At 44.8% G+C, this 26,353-nt stretch overlaps 1 protein-coding gene across 1 annotated transcript in view; it reads right to left on the reverse strand.

The window, feature by feature from the left end:
* arid1b (AT-rich interactive domain 1B) overlaps positions 1 to 26,353 on the reverse strand; it is a 203,333-nt gene that overhangs the window by 166,552 nt on the left and 10,428 nt on the right. Inside the window, 2 exon segments of the mRNA XM_030117633.1 lie at positions 2,186 to 2,265; positions 2,268 to 2,388. Of these exon segments, the coding sequence (XP_029973493.1) occupies positions 2,186 to 2,265; positions 2,268 to 2,388 (201 nt within the window).

Below are 26,353 nucleotides of genomic sequence, written 5' to 3' on the forward strand. Positions count from 1 at the left end.
TGACTTTATTTGCTCAAATGTTCCCAGTCATTAAATGGAAGGAGGGAAAATAAAAGAGAGACTCAGTTTAGCAGCTTGCACATAATTAAATTTAGTATTTTTTATGAATAGAATAACATTCACTTTTCCCGGATTTGATTTTAAAGTTGTGGATAAAACGTGCCATGAGTGAGGGTATCTGTCGTTTCTGCCAGTTATTGGATATCACAATTTTTGACTGCAACGTTAGAAGTGAAAGTGGAAAACTTTTGTGGCGTTTTGGGTGTGTTTACGCGATGACAGTGTACAGAGCTGCTAAGAACACACATTTTTTTAAATATTCCAACACCGTTTCCATGGAAAAGGGGAGACTTAAACGCATGTCATTTTCAAAATGTGCTTCTGACGTCTGATTGTTTCCATTAATGACCAAACACAACTGACAACTCTAAATGTTCAGTTTCTGAAGCAATCTACATTTTAATGAATATTCAATTTAATCTATGCACATCAAGCAAATTCGAATTTGTGATTAATTTGTCAGATCTGCTGAAAGAGCAGAAATCTAGTGTTTTCCTGCAGACTGATGTTGGCACAAAAGGTTTAGATGTAAGACTTGATGTGATGCTATTGCTACTTCACTAGCAGTAGGATGTTTCATCCACAGGGAGACAATTAAAACAGGAGTTTTATTTTACCAGGAAATACCAATAATTAGTTTTTTGGTGTCATCATTTTCACGTTTGGCAAAAGAGGCGGGTTGAACCTTCCTGTGGGCCAATCCTGGTCCACAGGGCCTATGTTGGACATCGCTGGCCTAGAATAACCATGATTCCCTCTGGCTGTGGCGTGATGCTAGTTAGGCGTTAGCTCAAAGTTCTTTTTAATCCAGATATCTCATCTGTCTCTGTTTCTTCACCTAAACACTCACAAGTACCTCGTGGGCGAGACTCTAAGTCAGCATCGCTTCGTCTGATTGGCCGACATGTTGATATGCACAGAGTACGCACCTGTCATCCTCTTGTCCATAATACTGAAATCTGATTTATGCATTAAAATGTTTAAATAATGTGTGAATAACTTCTGTAATGCAAAATTGAAAAAAAAGAAAGAAAACTAAAACAATTAAAAAAAACACATTTCATTACATATTGTCAAAAAAAAAAAATGTTTGTGAAAAGTGTCCTTGTGTGCAAACTTGTACCATATTTAACAATACACCAAGACTGTCTGTCAGTCCATATGTGTGTCTCTGCTCCTCTCTCTCTCTCTTTGTAGATTTGCTATGTGTGGAAGCTCGCTCGCCCCGGTGCGAGGCGTTTCAGTCCAGACCAACACACCAGGCTGACTAAATATAGCAGGCAGCGACAGCAGGGAACGCTGAGCTCTCCCCCCTCTCACACAGTGCCGCTCAGTACCGCTGCTTCACTACGGAATACACTGATGGAGCTGAGCTGTCACACACACACACACACACACACACACACACACACACGCACGCACACACACACACACATCTGGTGAAAATATGGGACACATATCCACGCAAACACACGCATACAACAGACAGACTTCAATACAAATGCATACTTTTATTCTATCGCTCTGCTTCCATACACACATACGCACACACACACACACCAAAGTCCAAATGGGATTTACTTAAGACTCAATAAAGCAGACAGAAGCGCTATTGTCTCCAACACAGACCTATTGTGCAGCACAGAGCGACTGTGACGTGGGCCGACTGTGCAGCGTCTATGTTTACTATATAGAGAGCATTCCCCACACACACACACACACACACACACACACATACACACACAAATGTACAGGCATATATAGCCAAGCATCACCCCACCAAGCAAATGTAAAGTGCCAGTGTGCCTCCACACACACACACACACACACACACACACACACACACACACACACAGTGAGTGGTGAAGAGGAGTGACACTACCACATGCCAGGGTGTGAGATGTGCTGCCTGGTATTTTAGGCTGCGTCTCGACTCGAACGCGCCGAGCCTTCAGGGGAACATCGCCGGAGAATGTTCTCGACGAGAGGCAAACGTCCCACCGCAATATCGCTTATAACACGGGCTACAATACCTGGAATGGCACCGCGGAGGTGTGTGCGAGTGTGCGTGGGAGTGTACTGAGAGACACACACACACACGCAGACTGGCAGTGTGTTAACTTACCTGCTGTTGGGGATACTGCATCCCGCCCATGCCCATTTGGCCCCTCCCCTGTAAGCTCATGGGGTATCTGTGTGGAGGGGCGACGTGTACGGCTGGCTGGGGGGGTACGGCCCGCCGCCGGGCTGCTGGGAGGCCGAATAGGGATTGTTGGCCATGCCGTACAGCTGCGAGCGCTTCATAGCCATGAAGTCATGGAGGACCACCTGTAGAGGCAGAAAGAGCGATTAACGACCTCCGATATTTCGATCCATTCATGACGCCGCATTGTGATTGGATGAGAGGCAGACAAGAGATCCATCCACCATCTGCCAACTCGGAAACCCCTCAATGAAGTCCAACTTAGTGCACACACTTCAAGCCACAAGCCGATTTGTTTTATAATTGCACGAGGAGTGGAAGCTTTAAATTAACGCTCGCCGATCATAACTGAGCGACAAAGCAAAAGCCGGTCGAAGATGTTTATTGCGCCACAAATTTAGCTGGAGGAGGGCCAAAATATAATGATTTAATTAAAACCTCCAGCCTATATCTTTGTTTTAACATCTGAAAGGGTTTTTAAAAGCGTTGTAAATGGGGTTTAAAGCAGTGGGAAGCGATGGCAATAAAAACCCGATGGCCTTGTTCCCACAACCACAGCCCGGCGGTGCCAATAATCACCGCGCGGCGCTCTCCTGTCGCTTCCTGCGCTGCCGCTCACGGCGAACAGGCAGAAAAAAAAGTGAAAGGCACTCTTTTTATAGGAGTAGCTACTACATTTACACATGTGCGTTGCATTTCCACTGTGACTCTGCATTTTAAGCTTGCAAAGTTGGAGTCGCTCAATGGAAAACTGTGTGCAGCCAAGCAATAAAAGTACCTGCACTCAAAAAGCTACACCGAGAGGAATTACCTTAGTATGGGAACACACACACACACACACACACACACACACGCAGACGGCAGAAAACATGAGGTTTCAAGGGCCATTTACTCCATTGTGAGCATATGAGAAACATTTTAGGGGTTGTTTCTGGTCTCAGCGTGTCATCGGACATCGCTAACGCTAACTGTCTAAACAAGTTCTTGTTACTACATTACACATGTGGTGGCTATCCTAGCTTAGCATTAGCATGGTGAGTCTAGTCATATTAGTTCAATCTCAAAAGTTAAATTGGGACATTTAACCTGTGAAAATACTTGCTTCTCAAATGAACACACAGAAAAGAAACTGTCACTTCAAGGTAAACTATTTGATTGTAAATTAAACAAGTTGTACCCGTAGCCGTGTGAAATCTTACAGAAAACTGACAAAAATAGCAAGCGGTATTGTTCTTTTAGAAATAGTAACTGCATTTCCACGAGTGGCAGGTATCCCACTTAGCATTGCCGTGGTGACTCGGCATTTTAAGCTTGCGAGTTTAGTCCCAAAAGGGGAATTTGGTAAAGCTAAGCAGTCCAAAGCACCTGCTCTTAAAGGCTACACCTCAGGGAATTAACTCTCGATATGAACACACACACCACTCTTTTGGGCGGTGAGGGTGATTTATTCCATTGTGAGGACTTCAGAACCGTTTCCAGTGCCGTTTGTGGTCTCAGTAAGCCATCGGACATTCCAGCGCAGTGCTAATGCTAATCCGTCACCCGTAGCTGCGTGTTTGTCTGTCTGCTGGGCCGATATGTAGACTTCTTCTTCTCTTCCCTCTGAACTCTCAAGCTCCCCCCCGTTCGTCTCCGCTCTGTAGGATCTGAGTGATTTATGACATTTTGTTTCCTACTGTTTCTTACAGACACACACACACACACACACACCACTTTCACTTCTCTCCTCTCATCTCCGACTAACTGCCCCCCTCCTCTTCATCCTAACCCCCCCTCCTCCTCAGTTCCTCCCTTCTCCCAACTCAATATCACCTCGCTAGTGTGGAGGAGAAATTGCCGCTGCCTCATATTGCCCAGGCTAATATCAAGAAGACATGTCAGGGGGATGGGAGCACTTTATTCAGCAGGTTACGTGTGGACGGCTCCGGCTTTAAAAGTGGTTTTGTCTACGAGGCGTGCGCGAGGAGTAGTTTGTACTATTTCACAGAGCGCCGGAAAGGGGAAAGGGAGTGAGAGGCATGAAAGAGTGTTTGGGTCCGAGAGAGTGAGGGAGTGAGGGACGAGAGCGCCTGAGTGTGTAAAGTTATTACACAGCATGGAGGGGAGGGAGGGGAGGCGCCCGGCACAGGTGGGAGACGGATAGAAAAAAAAAAACCAAAAGCCTTTGGCCATGAATTACAGCCACACGGTGCTATTACTGCCTCCTTCTTCACCAGTTAAACTACTAAGATCCGAATCATGTAGCAGCAGAATCATACAAGGTGTGACGTGTGTGTGTATGTGTGTGTGTGTGTGTGTGTGTCCTGTGTTGTAAGGGATGCCAAAATGACAGCAAGTCGAAATGTCCCGAGAGGCTGATGGAAAAATTTGGCTCTTTAAGAATGATTTTAAACTTGGGAATAAAATTCAGCTAATCAAAAAATTGCAAAACAAACAAATAAAACAAACAAATAACAAACAAAAAAAACATTTGAATATAATGTTTGGTTAAAATGTTGAGATTATAATTTCCATAAAAATTGTTTTACCTATTTTAACAATTCTTCATATATTCATTCAGGAAACATATCTGATTTATTTAAACTTCAACAAAAATCACATAAATGCTTCACATCATTCCTGATATGTTGAACTATTACTGGATTATGTCTTTTTGAAAATTATTAGATTATTTGTTATTTTTACCTTAACGATTTCATGTATCTTTTAAAAAATTTTTTCATTTATATTTTTCTAGCAATTTTTTGAAAAAAAAAAAGTATGTTCATCTTATGTTTAAACTTCTATTTTTTTCGTTATTTTATTTATTTACTTATCTTTTCAATTTTGTGAAAATTAAAGGTCGACGTCATTCACTTTTCCTCTTCATTTGTTGTCATTATTTTATCTGCATATTTCAAATCAAATTTCCCTTTTTAGAAAAGAAATCTAAACACTTTCACTTTTACTTAGAACATATTTTTCCTCATTTGTCACAACACTGTCATTAAATATGTCCTCACAGAGAAATCACTGCAGCATTTCTTGTTTCATCAACACTGATGAATGAAGCCATGTTTCCAGAGGAAGCCACATTGCTTTTTTTTTTTTTTTCTTGTTTGGACAGAAATCGCCTCTGCTCTTTCTCACCGAGCCCTGCGGAGAGGAGCGCCGCAGATCAGAGATAAGAGCAAGTTAATAACTTCATTTGGACTGCAGCTAAAGTAGAGAAAGTCTTTAAGTGCACGAGAACTGTGAAATACAGCCAGTTAAAGCAAGGAGAGCATCAAAGGGAGAGATTTGTTTACACTCATCTGATGCTGGTCATACGTTTCTAATGGAGTGCGCACATGACCTGCCTCTCTCTCTCTCTCTCCTCTCTCTCTCTCTCACACACACCACACACACACACACACACACACACACACACACACACACACACACACACACACACTAGTCGACTAAGCACTATCTGCAGTACAAGGGTGACGCTCTCCAGTTTTCCGAAAATCCAGGGCACTGTGCCACTCGTGATATGCGACACACACACACACACACACACACACGCATACTCCATCCAGTTCACCAATCCATCTCAAGAGGTCCTCCGTTTGCCAAAAAATTGCTGAGCACAACACAAGTAAATCCCCTCACACTGCTGCCAAGTACGCGCACACACAAACACACAAACATACACACACACACACACACACGCCCGCAGAAAAAAAGGTAGTGAACACAGAAAACAACCTCAGAGTTTTGGGAGCAGGGAAGTGGACACTCGATTAAACACACACACACACACACACACACACACACACACACACGTACAAGCCACAGATTGTGCTGCCGGCTCTCTTCTCTCCTCGCCGCATCCCTCTCATCTCACGCCTGCTTCCTCGCCGCACACTGACGGGGAAATCTTAAATAAAACAGGCACAATCGAATTACATGTGATGCGTCGGCACATGCAGGCATCCACACCTGTCCGCGGAGGCGGGGGGAGGGATGAAAAATAATAATAAATAAAAAAGAGCGAGTACTCTTTGCGTCCCCAAACAGAGCCTCAAATCTGCTCTCATGACAAGTTCCACTAAATGAGATTTCAGCCCACTGCAGCCTTTCTCCTCCAGATATGCCCAACATTTCCCTCACACCACCAGGCGGGAGGGAAGAGGGAAAAAAAAAAAAACAAAACAAAAAAAAAAGAAAAAAACACATTTCTTGACAAATTGAAACGTATGTGTTTGTCTCCCCCTCCCCTCAGAGAAATGACTGTACTTTGGAAAAAATTATGAATATGACACGAAGTGAGTCGTGGTTTGTGCCGGAGGGACAGCAGATAAAAAACTAGAGGGAATACACAGAAATTGTTTTTTTTTTTTTTATTTTTCTTCAAATGGTTTTTCACTTTTGTTCATCTGGGCACGCCATTCGACGGAGGGGGGAGGACGAAGAGGAGGAGGAGGAGGAGGCATGGGAGACAATAGTAATTCAACTGCTAAATTTAAAATTCAATTTATGACTCCTCTCCAGCGTTCTGACTCTCGTGAGCTTTTCTCTTTTTTTTCTCCTGATTTGTTTTTTTTTTTACAAAACAAAGCCATTAAAACAAGAACATGGGTGAAATTACTGTGGGGTGAAACCTGCTAAATTGCTTTTCTGAGCTCAATCGACAACATTTTTTTTTTTATGTTGCGAAACATGATTTTTGCTCCTCTCGCTTTAATGTGCTAGTTGTTAATCAGAAAGAGACAAAAATGTTAGCACACAAAAAGGCTCCAGTATGTGGATTATGAAGCGCACACTGGGATCAAACAAACATAAAACAAATATTGGGAAATGGTTATTATTACAATTATGTTTTCAATGGGGGAATTATTGGGGGGGGAAATCTTCCGATTCATCGACTCTGAGAACACACACACTCATACACACACACTCTAGTTCAAAGCCATTAGTGTAACAGGTCCAATGGTTCCAAGGCTTTATATAAAGATGTGTTTCGGATCTTCAAACCGCCTCAATCCAGTCATTCTATGCAGCAGTGTTTCCCAAAGTGTGGTTTGGCCTCAAATGGGGGACGCCAGAGAGTTTCAAGCAGGTCAGATCGTGAGGTCAGGGAGTTAGAAATGTTTATCTATGGTAAGAAAACTCCTATTTCACTCAAACACACATTTTAAACCTTTATTAGGTGGAAACTGCACTGATCTTACTTGTAACGTGACAGATGGGAGAGGGCTCGGAGTGGGAGAGTGGCAGTAAGAGATGGAGAGACTTCATTATAAACTAAAACAAAAAAGTATTTCTCTTGTCTCCACAGCCACATTCAGGGCTCAGTCTTAACACATTATACATCAAAACGTAGATAAATCCTTATGATTCTCACAATGCATTTTTTTTCTCTATCTCTAATGGTTTTCTCTTGGGATGCATTTCTTTGAGGAGGGTGCAGAATTTTCTCCCATCCACTCCAATGCATTCTGGAGAGAGATTTTTTGCTAAAACCCAAAGGTTCACACATTTTTACAAACTCATTCCTGCTGTATGGATGATCCTACAGACATGAAAATTTCACACTAATTCCATGAAAGGCTTCTGACACTCACAGTGAAATTAATTTTTCTCAATTTCACCTCTTGGTTCATGAGAAATTACATTTCTTCAAACATACAAACTGGATGGAAGCCTGCTGATTCCCGATCACGGCTGCTGAGTGTAGCTGGTCTCCATGGCAACACATACACCTGCTGACTGTCATGGCGGAAGTGTTTTACACACACACACACACACACACACACACACACACACACACACACACACACACACACACACAATTAAGCATGCAGAGCATTAATTCAAATTACATTGTGATATGTATATTGCAATACTACTAAAGCAGTGATATACAGTGTAGCCTTAAAAAGAAGTCCAATGAACAGGAAGTGACAATTTAAAATGAGGTAGAAATATGACTTTAGTGTAATTTTTTCATGATAGCTGACATCGCTGCCTAACTTGGATTTTAAATTCAATTTATTTGGCTTTTTCCTTGCCTGGTTTGCTGGTTTTGCAGTTAAAATCTCTGTGAAGAGGAGATACATTTTATTTACCCCACTGTTGTAAAAATAGTTTAGCAGAAGTTGAGATGCACAGACCAGAAGAGGGGAGACAACCACTTTCCCCACCCAGCAAATCACACCCTGCCCGCGGCTGTGGGCATCCTTGTCCTTCACAGGCCTAGACCAAATCATCACCTGCATCCATCAGCCTTTCGTTTAGTTATTTACATCCCCCACGCAGTCAACACGGTGGAAGGAGGCATGTACACAGGGTTACCCACGCAGCGGGAGCTTGAACAGTACAGCCAGCTCCGAGTTTCTACTCTACAAACACTCGCCTGCAGGGCTGCAGCGCCGCTTCCCACTAAAACCCGACGCTTTCCCCCCCCAAACTCCAGCAGCACTGCGCTCTCTATACAACCAACAACATAATAAAAGATGTTCCCTCATATGTTCTTTATAGGCTACAAGCTGCTTTATTGAGCGACAGCTCCCTCAGAAATGGTCTGAACCTCAAAAGAGCAATTCAGTGGGCTATTATGAACCCTTATATCACCTGCTGGTTTAATGCAGTTTCGATCAACAAATTTTTCCCGTTGGATAAGGTAACACTTTCTCGAAAGGGCTTTTTTCTTATTCGAGTGAAGGGTCACCTGGTACAACCTGTATTTCACCGCTCACAAGCGCTCACAGAAATAAGGAGGCTACAACATACTGTTGTTCACCACAAATCTACAGGCTGTAATAAAGACAATACACCCAACATTAAAAAGCCAGCCTACTAATTTGAGTTGTCTTGATAAAGCCAACTTGTTCAATTCTTTTCATTTTCCTACTGAAAATGTTTACATGGAAGCCTTAAAAAAAACTGCCTTTTCATTACTTTGAAATCTTCTGTGTATGTTATTATAAAGTCAGTCCATTCAACATTTATCAAATATGTTTATCTTTCATCTGGAAGAAAATGTCTTTTTTTTTTTCCATCTTAAAAACACAATGCATCACATTTACAAGCAGGCGCTGATGTGGCTGATCTTCTTAAAACCATTTCTCTGCGCTACTTGATTTTATTTTGCTTCATTCTACGACGGTAAACCAATTTTACTCTCTACATGCGAGTCTAAAAGAAGTTAAGAAGCCGCTGTTTGCATAGAGCCCTTTCCTGGATTACAACTGCACCTTTTTGGGAAATCTGGTCTAAATGCTAATTGAATTTGTTTGTCTTCACTCGCGAGGTAAATGTGAATTTTTACATCTCAAAAAATGTCATATACGCATTGAAGGGCAACCGGTACATGTAGGTATACTTGTTGTAACTATTATTACGGTATTATATTTAAATAAAGTTATGGTTGCCTGGCAACAGCGCCCATGTGAGCTTTCTATTGTTTCCCATTGTGCTGGCCAAACAGGTCAGTACTTCGGAGGAGGCTGGGGAGGTGCCGACCAGGTGGGTCAGCACCTCCCTCTGGCTGAACAAATCTCACGTCTCAATCAGAAACACCAGGACGAACTGAGACGTCTCAAAAAGGAGAGAGATGGAGCAGTCGCAAGTCTCCATTCTGAGAAGTTGGAGCTGCTGGATAAAAACCTGGACCGTGTGGCCAGGCTGGCCAAGATGGAGGCCCAGATTCCTGCCATCACGGCTGAATGGGAAAAGAAATATATGAATCTAGAAGAACAGCTCCATCGTGAGATGAAGGCCAAGGAGGAAGCCGTTCATCGGGCTCAAGAGGCAGAAAAGACCGGGATCGCCAAAGAGCAAGAGTGGACAGAAAGAACAAAACTGGACATGCAGGTTCTCGTCGACCAGGTTGTCAAGCTGCCTTGCCTCCACGAGTGACAAATAAAAGGCCAAGTTGGAAAAGGAGAAGGAGAAAGTGCGAAAAAAAGCCACCAAGTCTCGAGAGAAAGACAGAAGAGACAGGGCGGAGAGAAAGAAGTGAAGAGGTTGAGACAAAAAAGATAATCCGGGCAACACCTTCCAGTTCTTTAGCTGTTTATCTAACTCTCTCAAAAGTTTTAAAATATTCACTCATCCTTAGTTGACATTTTCACAAAGGTTTACTCCGGGTGCTTCGGTTTTCCCTTTGGTTGAAATGAGTTATTATAAATGTGGGAAGTGTTATTAATTAATGCGGAAGTCATGGATCTGGGAGGAGTCTACATGAGAAAAAGAAACAGGAAGTAGTCTTACTGAGACTAATGACCATTTCAGACTGGCTGTGGAACGACCCAGGACAACAGGGGGTGGGGTGGGTGACCCAAAAAAGTAGGGGGGGGGGGGGGGGGGGGGGGGTGGGGGGGGGGGGGAGTGTCGAACAGGCACTTAAGAGAAACAATAAATACATAACATAAATAAATAAATAAATAGATAACTCTGAAATAGCTCTGGCAGCAAACTATTTTTTTACAAACATACATTGATGTGTGTGTGTGTGTGTGTGTGTGTGTGTGTGTGTGTGTGTGTGTGTGTGTGTGTGTGTGTGTGTTATCTCAGTTCAGGGGTCAGTTTCACAAGGCTGGTTTTCAGTCTGTTCACCCAGAAATGAGGGAAAACTCTTGAGTTTTCCATTTCGCAGTGGGAGGTAACTCAACCCAGAGAGAGACAGCTAATATATATATAGACACACATACATCTAATCTATGCAAGACTTATCAAATGTCTTCATTGTGTAGTACATTTGAAACCAGCCGGGTCACACAGGTGGCCTTGTTATAACCAACTATATCCATTTCTTCTCTTTGAATTTGTTTTATTTACGCCTGGAAACCATTTTCATTCTCTACATTGAAGCCGTCGTGGCATCTTGTTCATATACCATCAGCTACTAAGGCCTGTGTTACACTACACCATTGATTTAAAAAAAAAAAAAAGTTGCATAAACCACAGTAAAGGCAATCTATGTAGAGTTTAGTGTTACTCACGTCAACATTGCAATCTCTGCCTTGAAGAAAATGAAAATGGGTGGTCTTGGTGCAGCCATTTGGAGCCTTTTGATTCATTTGAATGACTTAATTTGAGTTGAAACCTCAGCAAAGCTGTGATATGTAACCTGTACTACACTGCACACTTATTTTAGTTTTTAACTGAATCAAAGCAATGGTTTGCCTCAAGCAAACAAACGGACACTGCAGTTTAACCTGAATTTGCTCAAAATGTCAATTTTTACATGCAAAAACAATAAACATCGCACTAAACAGCAGTCTGGTCACCTGGGTGGTCATAATATTACTAATTCTACCCATTTCTCTTTGTTTATTTCTGCTCGTGGAGACTGAAGAGAAGCTGCGGTGGTCCTGAAAACCCTCCAGTGAAGACGCAGCTGCTGTGAGCGCCGGTGCACTGGAGCATTGTATACTTGGAAGCTCGCACATGTGTACAAATAAAACAGGATTCATATTTTCAAACCATTAGGTGTAAAGACCTATTTGGCACTTGCTCGGTGCAAATTAGTGTTGTGTGAAAATATCACCTTAAGAAGCCACATCAAACCCGATTGTGTATGAAAATTAGCCCCAAGATGCCGTTCTGGTATTGATTATCCTCTCTTTCTCCTGAAAGGACTTGTGCAGAATGCCAGCTTTAATTCCTGTGTAATGAAACCATTTTAGCCTCTGTGTGTTTGTGAGGAGAAACAAATAAGGATAATTATTGTCACTGGATCCTCTTTATCCTCGGTGCCGCGTCCGCCTCTGGAGAATCAACACGCTGCAGCCAGAGCCGTCTGGTCTGCCGGGACAATGAGCCTCGTCGTCTATGTTATTTATTTGTGCCGAGCGGCGGAGCGACTCTGCAGCTCCTACAGCACCGCGGGGCCCCGGCGCCGCCTCGGCCTCCTGCACAAAACACAGGTCCGCATTTCGGGCTTGAAACCCCGTGCATTTTGGGGCCTTCAAAAACACAAAGAAATGGATGGAAAGAGGAGGACGGGAGGGAGGGAGGGAGGGAGGGGAGGAAGAGGAGAAGAGAGACTGCAGCAGTGGGCGAGTGCAGATCGAGTTCCATATTAATGTGTGCAAATTCCCCCGCTCCTGCTGACTAAGATTAGAAAAATTAATTTCATGGATGCAGAGACAATACTGATGTCATCAAGCGGAGAGGAGAGGAGAGGAGCGGCACGCCGTTAACTCCTCCCTGCCCGGCCTCCGCCAGGAGCAGATCACTCCTTAGCATCGCTTCATTACTTCATTTCTCTGCCACATTTCCAAAACACAACACTTAACCTTGACAGATCTTTCCCATTAATTTTCTTTTCCCCCCCTCCCCTAAAAAGAAAAATAAATAAATAAATAACAGAACTTATTGTGTGTTGTGCGGAGCGGAGCAGTGCCAATCCCATGTGCCTTCCGCATCGCTGTGAGGACCAAATTCAGCGAATTATTGTCTTGAAACACAATCTCATCCTGCATCTCAGCACGCATGCCTTGTTAGTAAAAAAAAAAAAAAAAAAAGTCTCATAACGAGTGACAGTGTGAAGAGTAGTACTGGTCCGCGGGGAGCTGGGCAGAGCCAAATTGCGTTTCCTCAGCCCAGCGTGCCTGCTTGGCACATTCAGCTCGTCGCGAAGGCTGGCGAGCAACGAGACGCATGAAATTATCTGAAAAGAGGGAGAGAGAGGTGCAGGGAGTGACAGGCAGAGAGGGAGGTGGACGGGGGGGGGAGAACGTATACATACGCGGTGTATGTTTCTCAATGACGCCGTGAGTTAAGAAAGAAAGGCAGACAAAGAGAAACCAGATAAGAGGCTGTTGTTATGCGGCCGACCGACGCGCTTTGTGTTTGGCGCAGTGCACATAATTGCTCTCCCTCTCTCCCTGCGTCGTCCTCGCAGCGGCTGATCGGCGTGCCCTCCACGTTTGACACCAATATTTACACCACACACAGACACGTGCTCGCACACACGCGTCAGGGTGCTCGGAAACCGCCCCCCCTCCCCCCCTCCCCCCGCCGGCTATCCTTCCCCTCCCCGGAAAAGTTGCCGAGTGTTTGGTTCGTCACAGCCGGCAGATAGACGTCATTAGGAGAAAGGGAGGAGGCGGACGGAGGAGAGGAAAAGGGAGGGAGGAGAAGGCGAGAGGCGGCTTCATCTGTCTCAAGTGAGATTGGGGTCGCCGGGGTCACCGGAGCCCTTTTCCTCCGCCGAGACTGGGAGCCGAAGATGCCGCAGCCGTGAGGGGAAAAAAAAAAACAGAGAAGAGCCTCAATGACAAAATGAGATGTGGCTGACATGCCTGCGACACACCATTAGAGAATGAAAACAAATAAAATGCGATCGTCTGCAAACAGTCGAGGAAGCATGTGTGAAAGAACACACACTGCAAATTTGCCAGTCAAATCTCCTGCCAGGATGCAGTTTTCCCAGACTGATTTCAGTCGGATTTACACTGCATAACGAGAGGAAGGGCTCCGAGGATGAAAAAACCCGTAAACATGTACAGGCCCCAGACACAAGGTGTCAAACTCATTTTAGTTCAGGGCTTCACGTGCGGGCCGGCTCCGTCTCAGGTGGGCCAGACCATCAAAACGATGCTTTACCAACAGTCCAGTGGCCTGAGCTCGTTGAGAGGCAGGTCTGCCTCCTCCTCACACAGGGTGGCACTGTTCTTTCAAAACAGAGGATTCAAGCCCCTTGCCACTGCAGCCTCATGGGCCAGCATGGCTACTTAGATCAACTGTTTTCTCTTTGTTTTAGTGCTATAATGTGTAAGTTAATCTGTAATTCAACGTGTTACAGCGTTTCTCGTCATAATACAATGAGAAAAGGCCTGTCGCTTCTCACAGTGAACCATTTCTGATGTCTTAAGCGCGATTTCAAACTCAATCTCACATGATGGCCTTGATGTTAATGTTGTTGGCTAATTATGAAGAAGCTAGCTGCCGCTGCGTCACGGATCTAAATTCATCCTGTCACCTGAGTTACATTTTGTTATTTTCTGACTGATAGAGTATGCCCCCCAGTGGACACACGGGAACTGCAGTTATTTATCTATTGAAAAATTGCTCTTTTTTTTTTGTTTTTGTCTTCATGTCTTCTGTTTTTTGTTTGACACCCTCGCTTTAAATCGGCTTGATAGCGAAGATTGCGATTCTTACTTTCATCTGTATATTTTACGTTTCGCATATAAGTAAAGGGCCATACAGCTTTCTTTTCTCTTCACACTGCTAACCATGTGTTTTGTTTTTAATCAGCCGACAAACTTTTCTGGAAATCAGTGATGTTCTGCAAAGTTTCTCGCCGAGTAGAGAATCTGCGGAAAAACCTTTAAGCAAGACCGTGTGGCGGCACGACGACTGCTTTGAAACCAATGCAAATTAAACGCTTCCAGGGAAGAGTAGAGGCAACTCTGGCGGGGCCGCTCGCCTATTTTCATAGAATCGGTTACTGATGTGGAGAACTGAGAGGCTCGCTGTATTCCCGGTCTTTTCTTGTCGCTCGGTGCTGCCTGGCGTGACCGCGGGACGGCGGAGGGCCGCTGAAAAAAGCCATTTGCTCTAACAGGCCACGGAGGATGGAGAGGAATGTGCTCCTCTCTGACTTCCCAAGCCCGCAGAACCCCACGGAGAGATGCTGTAACACAAGCCAATGAAAGAGAGGGAAAAAAGGGGGGCAGGAGGGAGCAAAGTAACAATAACTCTATCTGCCCCAAAGAGAGAGACCAGGCTATTAGAGTAAATGTGTTGCCCTTTTGCTTCCCACGTCTCCTGGTGCCGAGCGGAAATACTGGTATTAAATATGCAGGCTGGATCCCCCTCCCGTTGGAGGAAATCACCACCTTTGCTAATGGAATGGTATTGGAGAGGAACTGCTTTTCTACGGCTCGGATAATTATGAACGAGGTCCCGTATCGCCAAGTGTGTTTATGAATTAGCAATGGTTATTCATGATATTGTGCTCAGAGTAGGGTGAAAATACATAAGTGAATACTAAGCGAGCAGACCAACAGAAACGATGCTAAAGGGTCCTGAGGGGGCTTTCTCCGCCATCCATTAGTCTTCCCTGTAAGGCAAAGCTTAACGAGCTCCTCAGGCTGGGAGTCTGGCCATTGAAGGAGAGGGAGCGGTGTAAATTATGAATATGAGAGCATTGGAAGGAAAGACCACAATAAGTCCCACCTCACTGTTATTAAGCATCCTTCCTGCCTGAGTGTGAAACGCAGGTGTACCGTTCTAATAAAAACAAGCCTTTCATGGAGGAATTAATAAACAGCAATTCTACTGTATCCAAAAAAAAAAAAAAAAAAAAAATAGCAGCGAGTCGTCAAACTGGGTCACCCCTGCGGTGCTGTTAAAGAGGTTCCCCCACTACAAAACAACAACAAGGATTTACATCCAGGCTGTTTGTTTTGGAGCACTGCCCAGTCCCCCAGGGTGGAACCATCCATATCTCTCCTGTGGGTGATCCATCACTTAAAAAACACCAAAAAAAAAAAACAAAAAACACACAAATAACAAACAGATATCCTGACCTTCCTTCCTCAGGCAGATATTAGATACTCATTAAAAGTCACCTGAAACAATTTGAACCTAATTGATTTCATTATCGGACTCGGCACGACACGCGCGGCCCCCACGTCTCCCAGCTCAGCTGGAAATTTACAAAGTTAATTAGAAAAAAATTGATTTTCATATCTTTTTTTTTTTTTCTTCCCTCCCCCCCCGTCCCCCTCCTCCCTCGGCTCCGCCGCCGTAAAGTGACACGGAGCGAGGCCCGCTGATGAACGGCAGCGGAGATGTTGGGTTACAGGCTCGAACACTGCAAGTGGAGTGGGGGAATTTATTCCCGCTTTCAGGGTTAATAGAGCCGTGCGTGCGTGTGCACGCGTGTATGACAGATTGTGTAATAGCATGTTGAGTTAGTATTCACACACCCCCCCCCCCCCCCCCCCCCCCCCCCCCCCGCTCCAACCCTTCCCCACACACCGATATCTGTTAACCTCCTCACCTCTCGCACGCGTGCTCTCGCACGCCCGCTCCCTCCCATCGCCGTCTGCGTCGTGGTCAAGGCGGCGGCGGCAGATGTGGCCTTAATTTCCTCCTGTAATGAATGTGAGCTTTCAATCTTTCCACCCCCTGCTGTGAAGGCTTCCCCAGAAATAGCCTCCTTGACTCGGTCCGAGGGCCCCTCACACACACACACACACACACACACACACACACACACACACACACACACACACACACACACACACACACACACACACACACACACACACACACACGGCCCCTCCAGGTCACCCTCTGGGAGGCCCCGGGCTCCGTCGGTGCTCGCCGAGCCTCGCCATCTCATGAGTTCTGACTGGGAATCAATCACCGAAGCTGGCCGGGAAAACACGAGGTTGGGGAGGGGGGGGGGGGGGATCAATGAGAGGCTCCAGGCCTTCGGGAGCCCTGATGCATGGCCCGAGCACACACACACACACACACACACACACCTCTGACTCACAGTGAACTCCAGCATTTACTCCCATTATTGCCGAGCCCCGGGGCAGCGATGTTTACGGTGGGCTGGCCGTGCCAGGCCAGATGAATAACATATGACTGGGAATAATTGAGCGATATTTGCAGTTAAAGGGCCTTAATTAGATTTCGACATGATCACACTGAACTCGGCCGTCTATGTAGATCTCCTGCGCTCCCCAGGATGAGTTTTCATCGTTATGTTTGCTCATTATAGTTTTTACTGCGCGCAGAATGAAAACAACGGCGAAGTCGTACTGCTGGAAAATTCAGCATTTTGCAAAGCGCAGCCGCACACTGGATCTGAGCCAGCCACTATGTGGCCACATTAAGCACCCTGATCATGAGTTGTTTTACACACTGATCCTTGACCGACCTTTTATGTTGAGGTTTTTATTAAAGGCCAGACATATTAAAGGAATGTGAATATTTCCCATGAGAGGCAACAGATCCTTGGCTGCGACTCACATATTTCACCATGTGTCCAAATCCTGTGAAAGAAAGCATGTGTGGGAGTGTGTGTGTGCGTGTGTGTGGATTTGTTGTGCACATTCATGTTTTATATACATCCATCAGCCATAACATTATGACATGAGGAGAGAAAAATACTGACGATCTCCGCAAAGTGGCACCTGCTGGCAGCTGTGACTTATTAATGAACATTTTGTTCTCAAAAATAATGAATCACAGAAAGTAAAAGAACAAGTGTAAGGATTTGACGCAGATCCAAGGACTATATTTAAGTGTTTTCAATGTCCATGGCTGTTTTATAGACATGAAGATTGTAAAGATCAAATGAGTTGTTTCACTATTTTTCACCAAGCTTTGTAACTCGGGCTTCATTTACAACAACAATTCCAGTGAAAATGCTTCGTTCTGCTCTTTCATTTCAGAAAAGTTTTGCGTTTACACAAGATTTTGAAAATGATGCACGGAAATGGCAGAAGAAATGCAGAGTTCCACCTTAGGAGCCATTTCCAAAAAGTTGTAACGAGATCAGATGATCAGAGCACCAACAAAACTGCAGCTCCTGTGGAGTCTTCCTGGTATTTAGCAGCCAGTATGTATCAAAAAGGGTCCAGGAATCATGAGCGATGAAACTAAACTGACGCTGCTTTGCCTGCCGCTAACATCTTGGAGACAGACACCACGGTCCTAGCTCGGAAGTCTGTGGAGCTCACGCCTCGACGCTTCAGGGCAGTTTTATCTCACGATGAGCGGATCAAAACCAAAATACTTTTACGTCCTGTATCTGTTTTGGATCAGTTCCCATGCTGAGATCAACATTTATGTTGCAGATACTATTTTCAGATAAATGTGTTTCCTCATCCAAGCGGCAGAAATACTTCCTCTTCCACACGTGATTCCACACATGCTCAGGATCATCATGTCGGAGGCTGCGATGTGTTCAGACGACGGCGAGAACACACTTTGCCTCGTTTTCTTGTCATAACTATAATTAGGCTTTTGTACAAAGTATAGGTTAGGGCTCGAGAGTATGTTGCAAAGTTATTGTTAACTTGATCAAAAGACTGAGTGAACGGAGATAAACAATGTTTCCATGCATGTCAGCGTAATTGGCCAATCAGATGAAGTCCTACTGGACTCACAGCTGTGATAAATTAGAAGCAAGAAACTGTTTTAAAAAAAAACCACAGTTGATTATAATGATGATCAGATTTCCATCCGATATCGTACAACTGGTATCGACCTCTCACTAGTTTTGACGATGAAAAGGTCATAATGTTACGGCAGATCGGCGTATTCACATTTCGTTACACATCTCAGTTCCAGTAAAATGTGATATTGGAAACAACTGGAACTTAACGGCGCGCCAGGATATCAATATGTGGGACTGTGTGGATTAAACACATGCATCAGTGTTTTATCGGACTGCATCGCAGCACGTCTGCTGGTGTCTGCCAGCACCGCCAAAAACATGTGTGGAAGTATTTTGTGTGTGTGATCAGTGCGTACCATCTGTGTCCAGATGTTGTGTAGAGAGCCGGCTGCGCGGACAGCCAGACAGTTGGCAGGCCTTCTGACAGGCCTGTGTTCCTTATTGATAGAGGGATCACACAGACAGAAGAGCTCGGCGAGACCGCAATATTGTCCTCGGCGCTGTTATTCATCGCAGTCAGCCCGGAGAAAAACGGGGCGTTCCGAGCCAAGTTTTATAGCTGTCAGATCCGGGCCAAATAGAAGTTGAATAGGTTTCAAACATTCGGCGGAGCAGCGTGAGGCCGTTTGATTTTGTCATACACATGCGGCCAGATCCTCGCAGCGGAGCGAAGGAATTTCATTGTGTTGGGGGGGAAAAAAAGAGCCGTTTTTTGAAACGCAGGTGATTATAAAGCCCGAAGCAGCATGGGCCAACATGTCTGCGGAGCGGTTGGACTGGTTCCTGAAGGTTACAAAATAACTGATTGACTGACTTCGGCTGCAAGCTGCTTCTGTGATCCGACCAGAAAGGCGAACGCTGCGGCTCAGCGCCGGCCGGGGTGACGGACTTCCCCACACTTTCTGGGTTTTTCAGCGTGCTCCGTTTCCATCGCCCGGTGCCATCTTTCTTTCCGGGGCCCCTGCCAGACGTACGCACGTTTATGGAGGGCAGAACCTTTTCCCCAGAGCTTTGATCCACAACGTCCTGCAGCCTATAGTGGGTGCAGAGGTCAGGCAGGGGGAGCGAGCAGCAGCAGTAAGTGAAAGCACATTGAGCTGCTGGATTTAAGGAGGGCCTTTAAAAAGCCTTTATGTGGCACTCAATGAAATATGTAGCAATGGAGAACTTCAAGACTCAAGGCCTGATTTTTTATGTTCGGCTACTCTAAACAAACACTTAAATACTAGTAATATGCAACATGAGTCTGTTATAAAGTGGAAAATACAGGAAAAGGATTAGGGGACATCCAAAAATGTTCAAAAGGATTTAGTTTGGCTTGTATTTTCCTCCATTGCAGGCAAGTTTCTGAGGAAAAAGTCAGAATTCTGATATCAACATCATAATTCTGGAGGGAAAAAGTTACAAATCAGAGAAAAAAAAGCCATAAATCAGCGGGAAAAACTCAAAACTGAGACTAAAGTAGAAATTCTGAAAACTGAACAATTAAAATCCTAATCCCAAGAATGAAGTAAGAAATCTGGGATTAAAGTCAGAATTCTGTGGAAAACAGTCATAAATCAGAGGAAAAGGTCTGAATTCTGAGGGGAAAGGTCATCCTTCTCTGAAAAAGTCAGAATTTTTGAAGAAAAAGTCTGAGCTTAAAGTTGCAATTCTTAAATTTCAGGCAGAAATTCTGGGATTAAAGTCATAATCCAAATAGAAAAATAATATCGAAATACGTCATAATAGCATAATAAGTAGAAGAAAACCCCCAGAACTTTAAAAACTAATTCTGAGATTAAAATCTAAATTTTTTTTTTTTAAATACATCTTTTCTGATTTCTTTTGGAGTTTGTTTGGTTGTTTCCTTTTTTACAAATATCGTCTTTCACATGAAAGTGACCAAACTTTAATCAACTTTCCCCATTTATAGATTCAAAAAGTTTCACTGGATGTCTCCGAAAAACTTTCACAGTCGTGTCGCCTCCTCCTGATCGCCGCATGACACTCCTGCCCCGCCAAAGACGGGACTTTATCAGAAAAACTGACATGTTCTGTCACTTGTAGTTTCGAAGACAAAAGAAAAGGGCTCGACGTGATCATATTTGTTTCATGAAGGGTTAAAGCCAGTGGGAAACGTCAGCGATACATAGCAGTGATCCAAATCCCCCCCCCCCCCCCCCCCCCCCCCCCCAAAAAAAACCTGCTGGTCTCTCGTCTCCATGATCTCCTCTTTCATCAAACCCCTCCGTCCCGTATACGAATTATTCACGCCGGCAGCTAAATGTATTCATGCCGTTCTGTTTACTTTATTACTCCACTTTTATTCTGCTCTTTTCCCCACATTTGTTTACAAGAATAAAAGCCTACTCTGACAGAATTATCCCTCCGCACAACAAAAATAAATCACAGCGCTCGCACACACATCATTCACATTCAAAGAGCACAGCTAAATTATAGATGGCCCCTTTCTCCCCAAATATGCATTTCATTAGCATTTCCTTCGCCTGTTGTCTTTTTTTTTTTTTTTCCCTCCTGCTCGCCTGCGCTCACGACCCACTAATGTGTGTGTGTGTGTGTGTGTGTGTGTGTGTGTGTGTATGAGAGAGAGTAGAATGGGAACAGACTTGCAGCAAAGCAGGACGCGTCCCCTTTCCCAAGCCTAATTTAGGATTCAATTACAATACTCTTTAAAAAGCGTCGACTTCGCAATTAATTATTTTAAGATTAGCTTGACAGTAATGGGCCTCCCACTGACGCCAGCCAGCGCACGACTGGCCGCCTGCACCCCAGGACCACTACACACACACACACACACACACACACACACACACACACACACACACACACACACACACACACACACACACACACACACACACACCTTTCTGTTTTTCCCCTTCACAGTCTTTGCCCACCTTCTCTCCATCTTCCCCTCCAGAGGAAACAGATAAATCTTCCTTCCTCTGCCCTTTCCTTCCTCCTCCTCCTCCTCCTCCTCCTCTCCTTCTTCTTTTCGTTTCTTTCTTTTCATGTTTTTCTTTTTTGTTCCTCCCCCCTCTGTTACTTTGCTCTGATCTCCTTGTCATGCAATTGATATTGCTTCAGTACAGCGGACTGCTTTTTATGAGCCACCAGGGCCTTTCTCCCACGTCCCCGGGAAACGTTGACGGATGAGCCCCACAACCGACACACACACACACAAACACACACGCGTGCACACGCAGCCGTCTGTCACCGGCGCTGCCAGGCAGGCGTAAGCGAAAAAACACGCCGCCTTCCTCCACCCGCTTTGATTGGAGCCAAGCGAAGCATTTTTTTTTTTCCCGCCGCCACCCAATCCTGTTTTTTTTTTCTCTCTCTCTCTCTCTCTCTCTCTCTCTCTCTTCCTTTTCCTCGGAAATGAATGTCATCATCCACCCCCTCCTCTCCGTCTACCGCCGCCACCCGTCACCCCGCGGGGCAAACCTCAGTCGAAGCCCCCCGATTCTGTTTATTTAAATATTTGATATGTAAGCAGTCATAAAATAAATGTCAGAAGAGGGGAAGGGGAATGGATGTGCGGAGCGTGGGGAACGAGGCCATTATGGATAATGGTTTCTGATGTACGTCACCCTGATGCTGTAACACACACACACACACACACACTCCTCCAGCCCCCACCACGCAGGAAACAGAAGCAACAGGGGAATAGATGGGCTTGAACTGTCTGAGATATACACACACAGAGCAACACACTTGTTCGACTAGCGATATGGAAAATAGGCCCTCCCATGCACAATTGACTTCTAATACATTGTATACTCCTCAAACCATCCATTTACCAGGCGTTGCAATTTCAGGGGGCCCCTGAAAGCAGCACTTTGCCGGCACTTTGCACAACACCTTCAAAAATCTGCTGCCTTCCTCTCGCTCGCTAACCGCCAATTCCAACATGTCTGTTAGAGCGAGGACGCGGCCGTTCAGCGCCGCTTTTATTGACTCGCCAGAATTTCCATGTCGGACACGAGACCCCGGCGCTGCCTACTGTTTAAGACGGGCCCGGCGCCAATACCATTAAGTGCACGCTCACGTGCAAGCCTCCTCGGCTAGTGGCACCCAAAGGATTACACGCCTGTGACAATTTCACCCGAGAACTGATAAAAAACGGGACGTAGGCGGGGTGAATAAATCAGCCGGGGAGAGTACAGTGAGAGAGAGTCTCTCGGTGAACAACCTTGAGTTTCTCCTTGATGCCGGGATGCTTGAATACTGCAGATCAGCAAAAAAAAAAAAAAAAAAACAGAAGAAGAAAAAAAATCCCCAATTAAGAGAGAAAATCATCACAAAATGTTCATTAGCGCTGATGGTATATTGGCTTGGCATTTCAGGGTCTTTTATTCTCAGACCTTTGCCTAACAAGCTCCCCGGCCGCAGCGGAGGGCGGCGGCGGCGAGAGTGACATCACATCGGGAGTCAGGAGTCAAAGAGAGGTGTGGCCGGCTGTTGACCTCGTCACCTCTAATTGCTCAAACACGCCAGATCTCTCTGTGATTTTCCCATCTGTCAGCAAGCAGGAATGCCTGCAAGGATACGCAGCTTCAAACACACACACATACACACACACACACACACACACCTCAAACAAACCTCTACATGTAGCATTAATACTCTGCCACATACGTTTACTTAAAGTAGAACTGTTTGCTCAGCTAGCATCACCGACCATGAGGAAAGCCAAGCTTGAGGCTCACTGCTCCTTTTCATAACTGGTTTTTGTTTAATTCCATAATTAAAAGCTCACTAAATGACAATGGCTAATGCTGATATTTTTTTAATTTGTTTATATGATCTACCTGCTGTGTAACAAATAGGACGAGCAAGATCTGAGCTGATTATCATACGTGTATTATCGTCTCACCTGGTAATCCAACTCTTCTGGGTTAACATAACTCATTTCAGGGTGTCTGATCTGGCATTACAATATTCATAAATACTTCATAGACAGATCTCTATTCTACAAACTACACCTGGTTTGTGTTGACTGAAACTAATCGGGGGAGCTTCTGAAGTGATGCTGGCGAACAGTTTTCTCAAAAACAATTTAGCACAAGTATTAGCATTAAGGGCTTAGCTTAAGTAAATAAGTTTAATTCATGTTTCTGGGGGAGCTTTTCTTTTCCATTTGAAATGTTATTTGTGTGCAGTAAATATCAGCATTATCAGTCAAACCTATAACATAATTCTGGGGTTTGAAGTGTATGTACACTAATTCGACTGGTTTAGCTTCACTAACACTGTACTTACTCAACAGTTTCAATTTAAAACACAAAACATCTGTCGAAAAAGCTACAACTCAAAGTTTGTGGAAAACATTTTCAATAAATTGCTGTGGAAATGCAAAAATAATGCATTTTACCTTGAGACGTCATGCAAAACTATTAGTGAAGCTAACTGAGTCATGCTAGCTCATGCTAATTTCAATATTAATATGTCAGATAAAGCTATCTGCCAATTAAACCTCAACTGGTAAGAAAACGGAGGATCAACATTGAGTATGAATGTTTGCTGCTTCTCAAGAACTTCAGTTTTTTTATGTTCGTTCCTATTTTCCTACACAAAACACGTTAAACAGCACGACCGGTGGAACCTGCAGTCCAGCCCTGCAGCGCGAGCTGTGACTGTTTCTCTCCCTCACACAGTGAAACCACACTGTTCCATGACATCAATAAGAATCACAAAGGGTCACGCACAAACGGAGACATTTCCATATATGCACCTAAATCTCCTCCGCACACATGCCCCCTGCTCCCCTCGGCGCCCTCCGGAGCCCGGGTCAGGGTGCCCTCCAGAGCGCCTCGCCCCCTCCGCTCTTAATTACCACTAATTGGCCCTGCTCGTTTTTCCCCCTGCTATAATGGAACCATTCATCTTTACTACTTAATGAGTAGGCACCGTAGTCACCAGCCAAGGTCACCCGCAACCAGCATCCCAAAGACAAGAGGCTTGGAAACAAGTGAGGGGAAAGAAGAAAAGCAGCAGAGAGATAGAAAAAGAAACAGAAGGAAAAAAAAAAAAAACCTGAATATGCACAAGTTTCCAAACATGACTCGGCTTTTTGGATTTGGGCCAACATGCAATAAAGAATTGAAAAAAAAAAAAAAAAAAAAAAAGAAGTCTGGTAGCTGTGGGAGTCTGCTGTGTCCACTGAAAAACCACAACACACACAGGGAATTTCCACAGACAGACTAATTAAAATGCCCGCTACGCCGGTGAAAACAATGGCTGCCTGGAAAACAATGCTGAAAGCGTCGAGCAGAGCGGTCAAAACTGAGCCGTAAAGATTCAAATTGTATTTTTCAAGATGCTTAGAGAGCCCGCTCTCTTGCTTGTGCACACATAATTATCAAAACAATCACCCCGACTGTCAGCGCAGACTCCAGCCCCAGCGGGCGAGAGGGCAACATGTTTGTCGTCTCGACCACCATAAAACAGCTAATTAACGCCGAATGCTTTCAGTATTAGACCGGCGGTCGCTTTGTTTTCATCCCTGTGATGATTCCACAAGAAAGCAAGCCGGTGCTGGAAAGACTGGCCCGCCTGCTCCAGGAAAAATAACCCTGCAGGATGACGGAGAGCTCAATGATTATGTTGACATATTCAGAAATCCCCTCACTCACACTCAAAGTGAATCCAGAGTTTTGAAAGTTTTAAATTAAAAGAGAAACTCTGCAGGTCTGTGATCCTTTCTGCTCAATAAACTCACATCAAATCAGTCCACACACATTCAAGGCCTCATTTATAATGTGCTTAGGCAAAGTTGATACAATACAGAAAGTATCTCCCAATAAAGTCTGCTCATAAAAGTCACGGTGAGCCAGCAGAGGAAAAGCTTTTCATCCCAGTAGGGGTTGAAGGTTGAGCTGGTCTAACAAAACGCAACAGTAAACAACGTTAGCACCTTCAGATATAATAATAATCACATTCTGTTTTACGTCACTGACTGACCAGTCAAGCTAATTTATGACAAGAAAAAACTGATCCGAGAAAGGTTAAAGGCAGATTTGAGACATACACAATAACTATGAGATCATCCTGTAAATTTTAAAGAAGAAACTTTCAGGAGTTTCTGCAGATCAGGTGAGGAAATTTCCAAAACATTGTGACTATTTGAAAACTGCTTCACAGATTTTGTGATATTCTCTAATAGAGATAAAGGCTGGTCATGTAAATGTGATGCAGATGAAAGATTTTACAGTGGACGGGCCCATGCAGCTTTCTACTCTTCAATACTGTGGCAAACTGGAACGCTACAGTAGTTAAGTGGGAATTCAAAGCTCTGAGATGAGTGGAAGCAGCATTCGATGCCGCTCTTTCCTTGACAAACACATTTTTTTTGGGGGTGCAGTTTTCGCGACGCGGTGTTGTTGTTCCTCCGTTCGACCTCGTGCGGCGCGGCAGCAGAGCGAGCGGTGGGGTGCTCCCGCAGAGCCGTGGCGATCGGCCCAGCGCGGCCATGTTTGAAAACGGGAACAGTCTTCGATGGATTATGTTAATGTGGTATTCCACGCTCCCCTCTGGCATGTGTCTGACATTACAGTAACCTTTGCATGTTTAGCCAACAGTAACTATGGATGTTCATTGAGCTGCGAGTGCAGGGTGGGGGGGGGGGGGGGGGGGGGGGGGGGGGTACGGCTTCGTGCACACACTTAGAAACACAACAGGCCACGGCTGCACGGGGGGAGATTAACTGTACGCTGCAAACATCTGCTCCTGCGATCCGTATTGATATCCTATGGAGGAATTAACATCTTAAAGGAATAAGACATTTAGACAGCAAAATAAAGTTCACTCGTGTTGTCGATATGTAATCCGGTTCATCCGGTTTGTGTCGAGAAGGAGTGGCTGGAATGCAGAACGCAGGCCTCGCCGCATCCCTGCCAGAGGAAATCACAGAATTTCTCGACGCCGTGCACGCTGGAACCAGCCGAGACTCTCACGTAACT

This window comes from Salarias fasciatus, chromosome 19 (assembly GCF_902148845.1).
Source record: "Salarias fasciatus chromosome 19, fSalaFa1.1, whole genome shotgun sequence".
NCBI lineage: Eukaryota > Metazoa > Chordata > Actinopteri > Blenniiformes > Blenniidae > Salarias > Salarias fasciatus.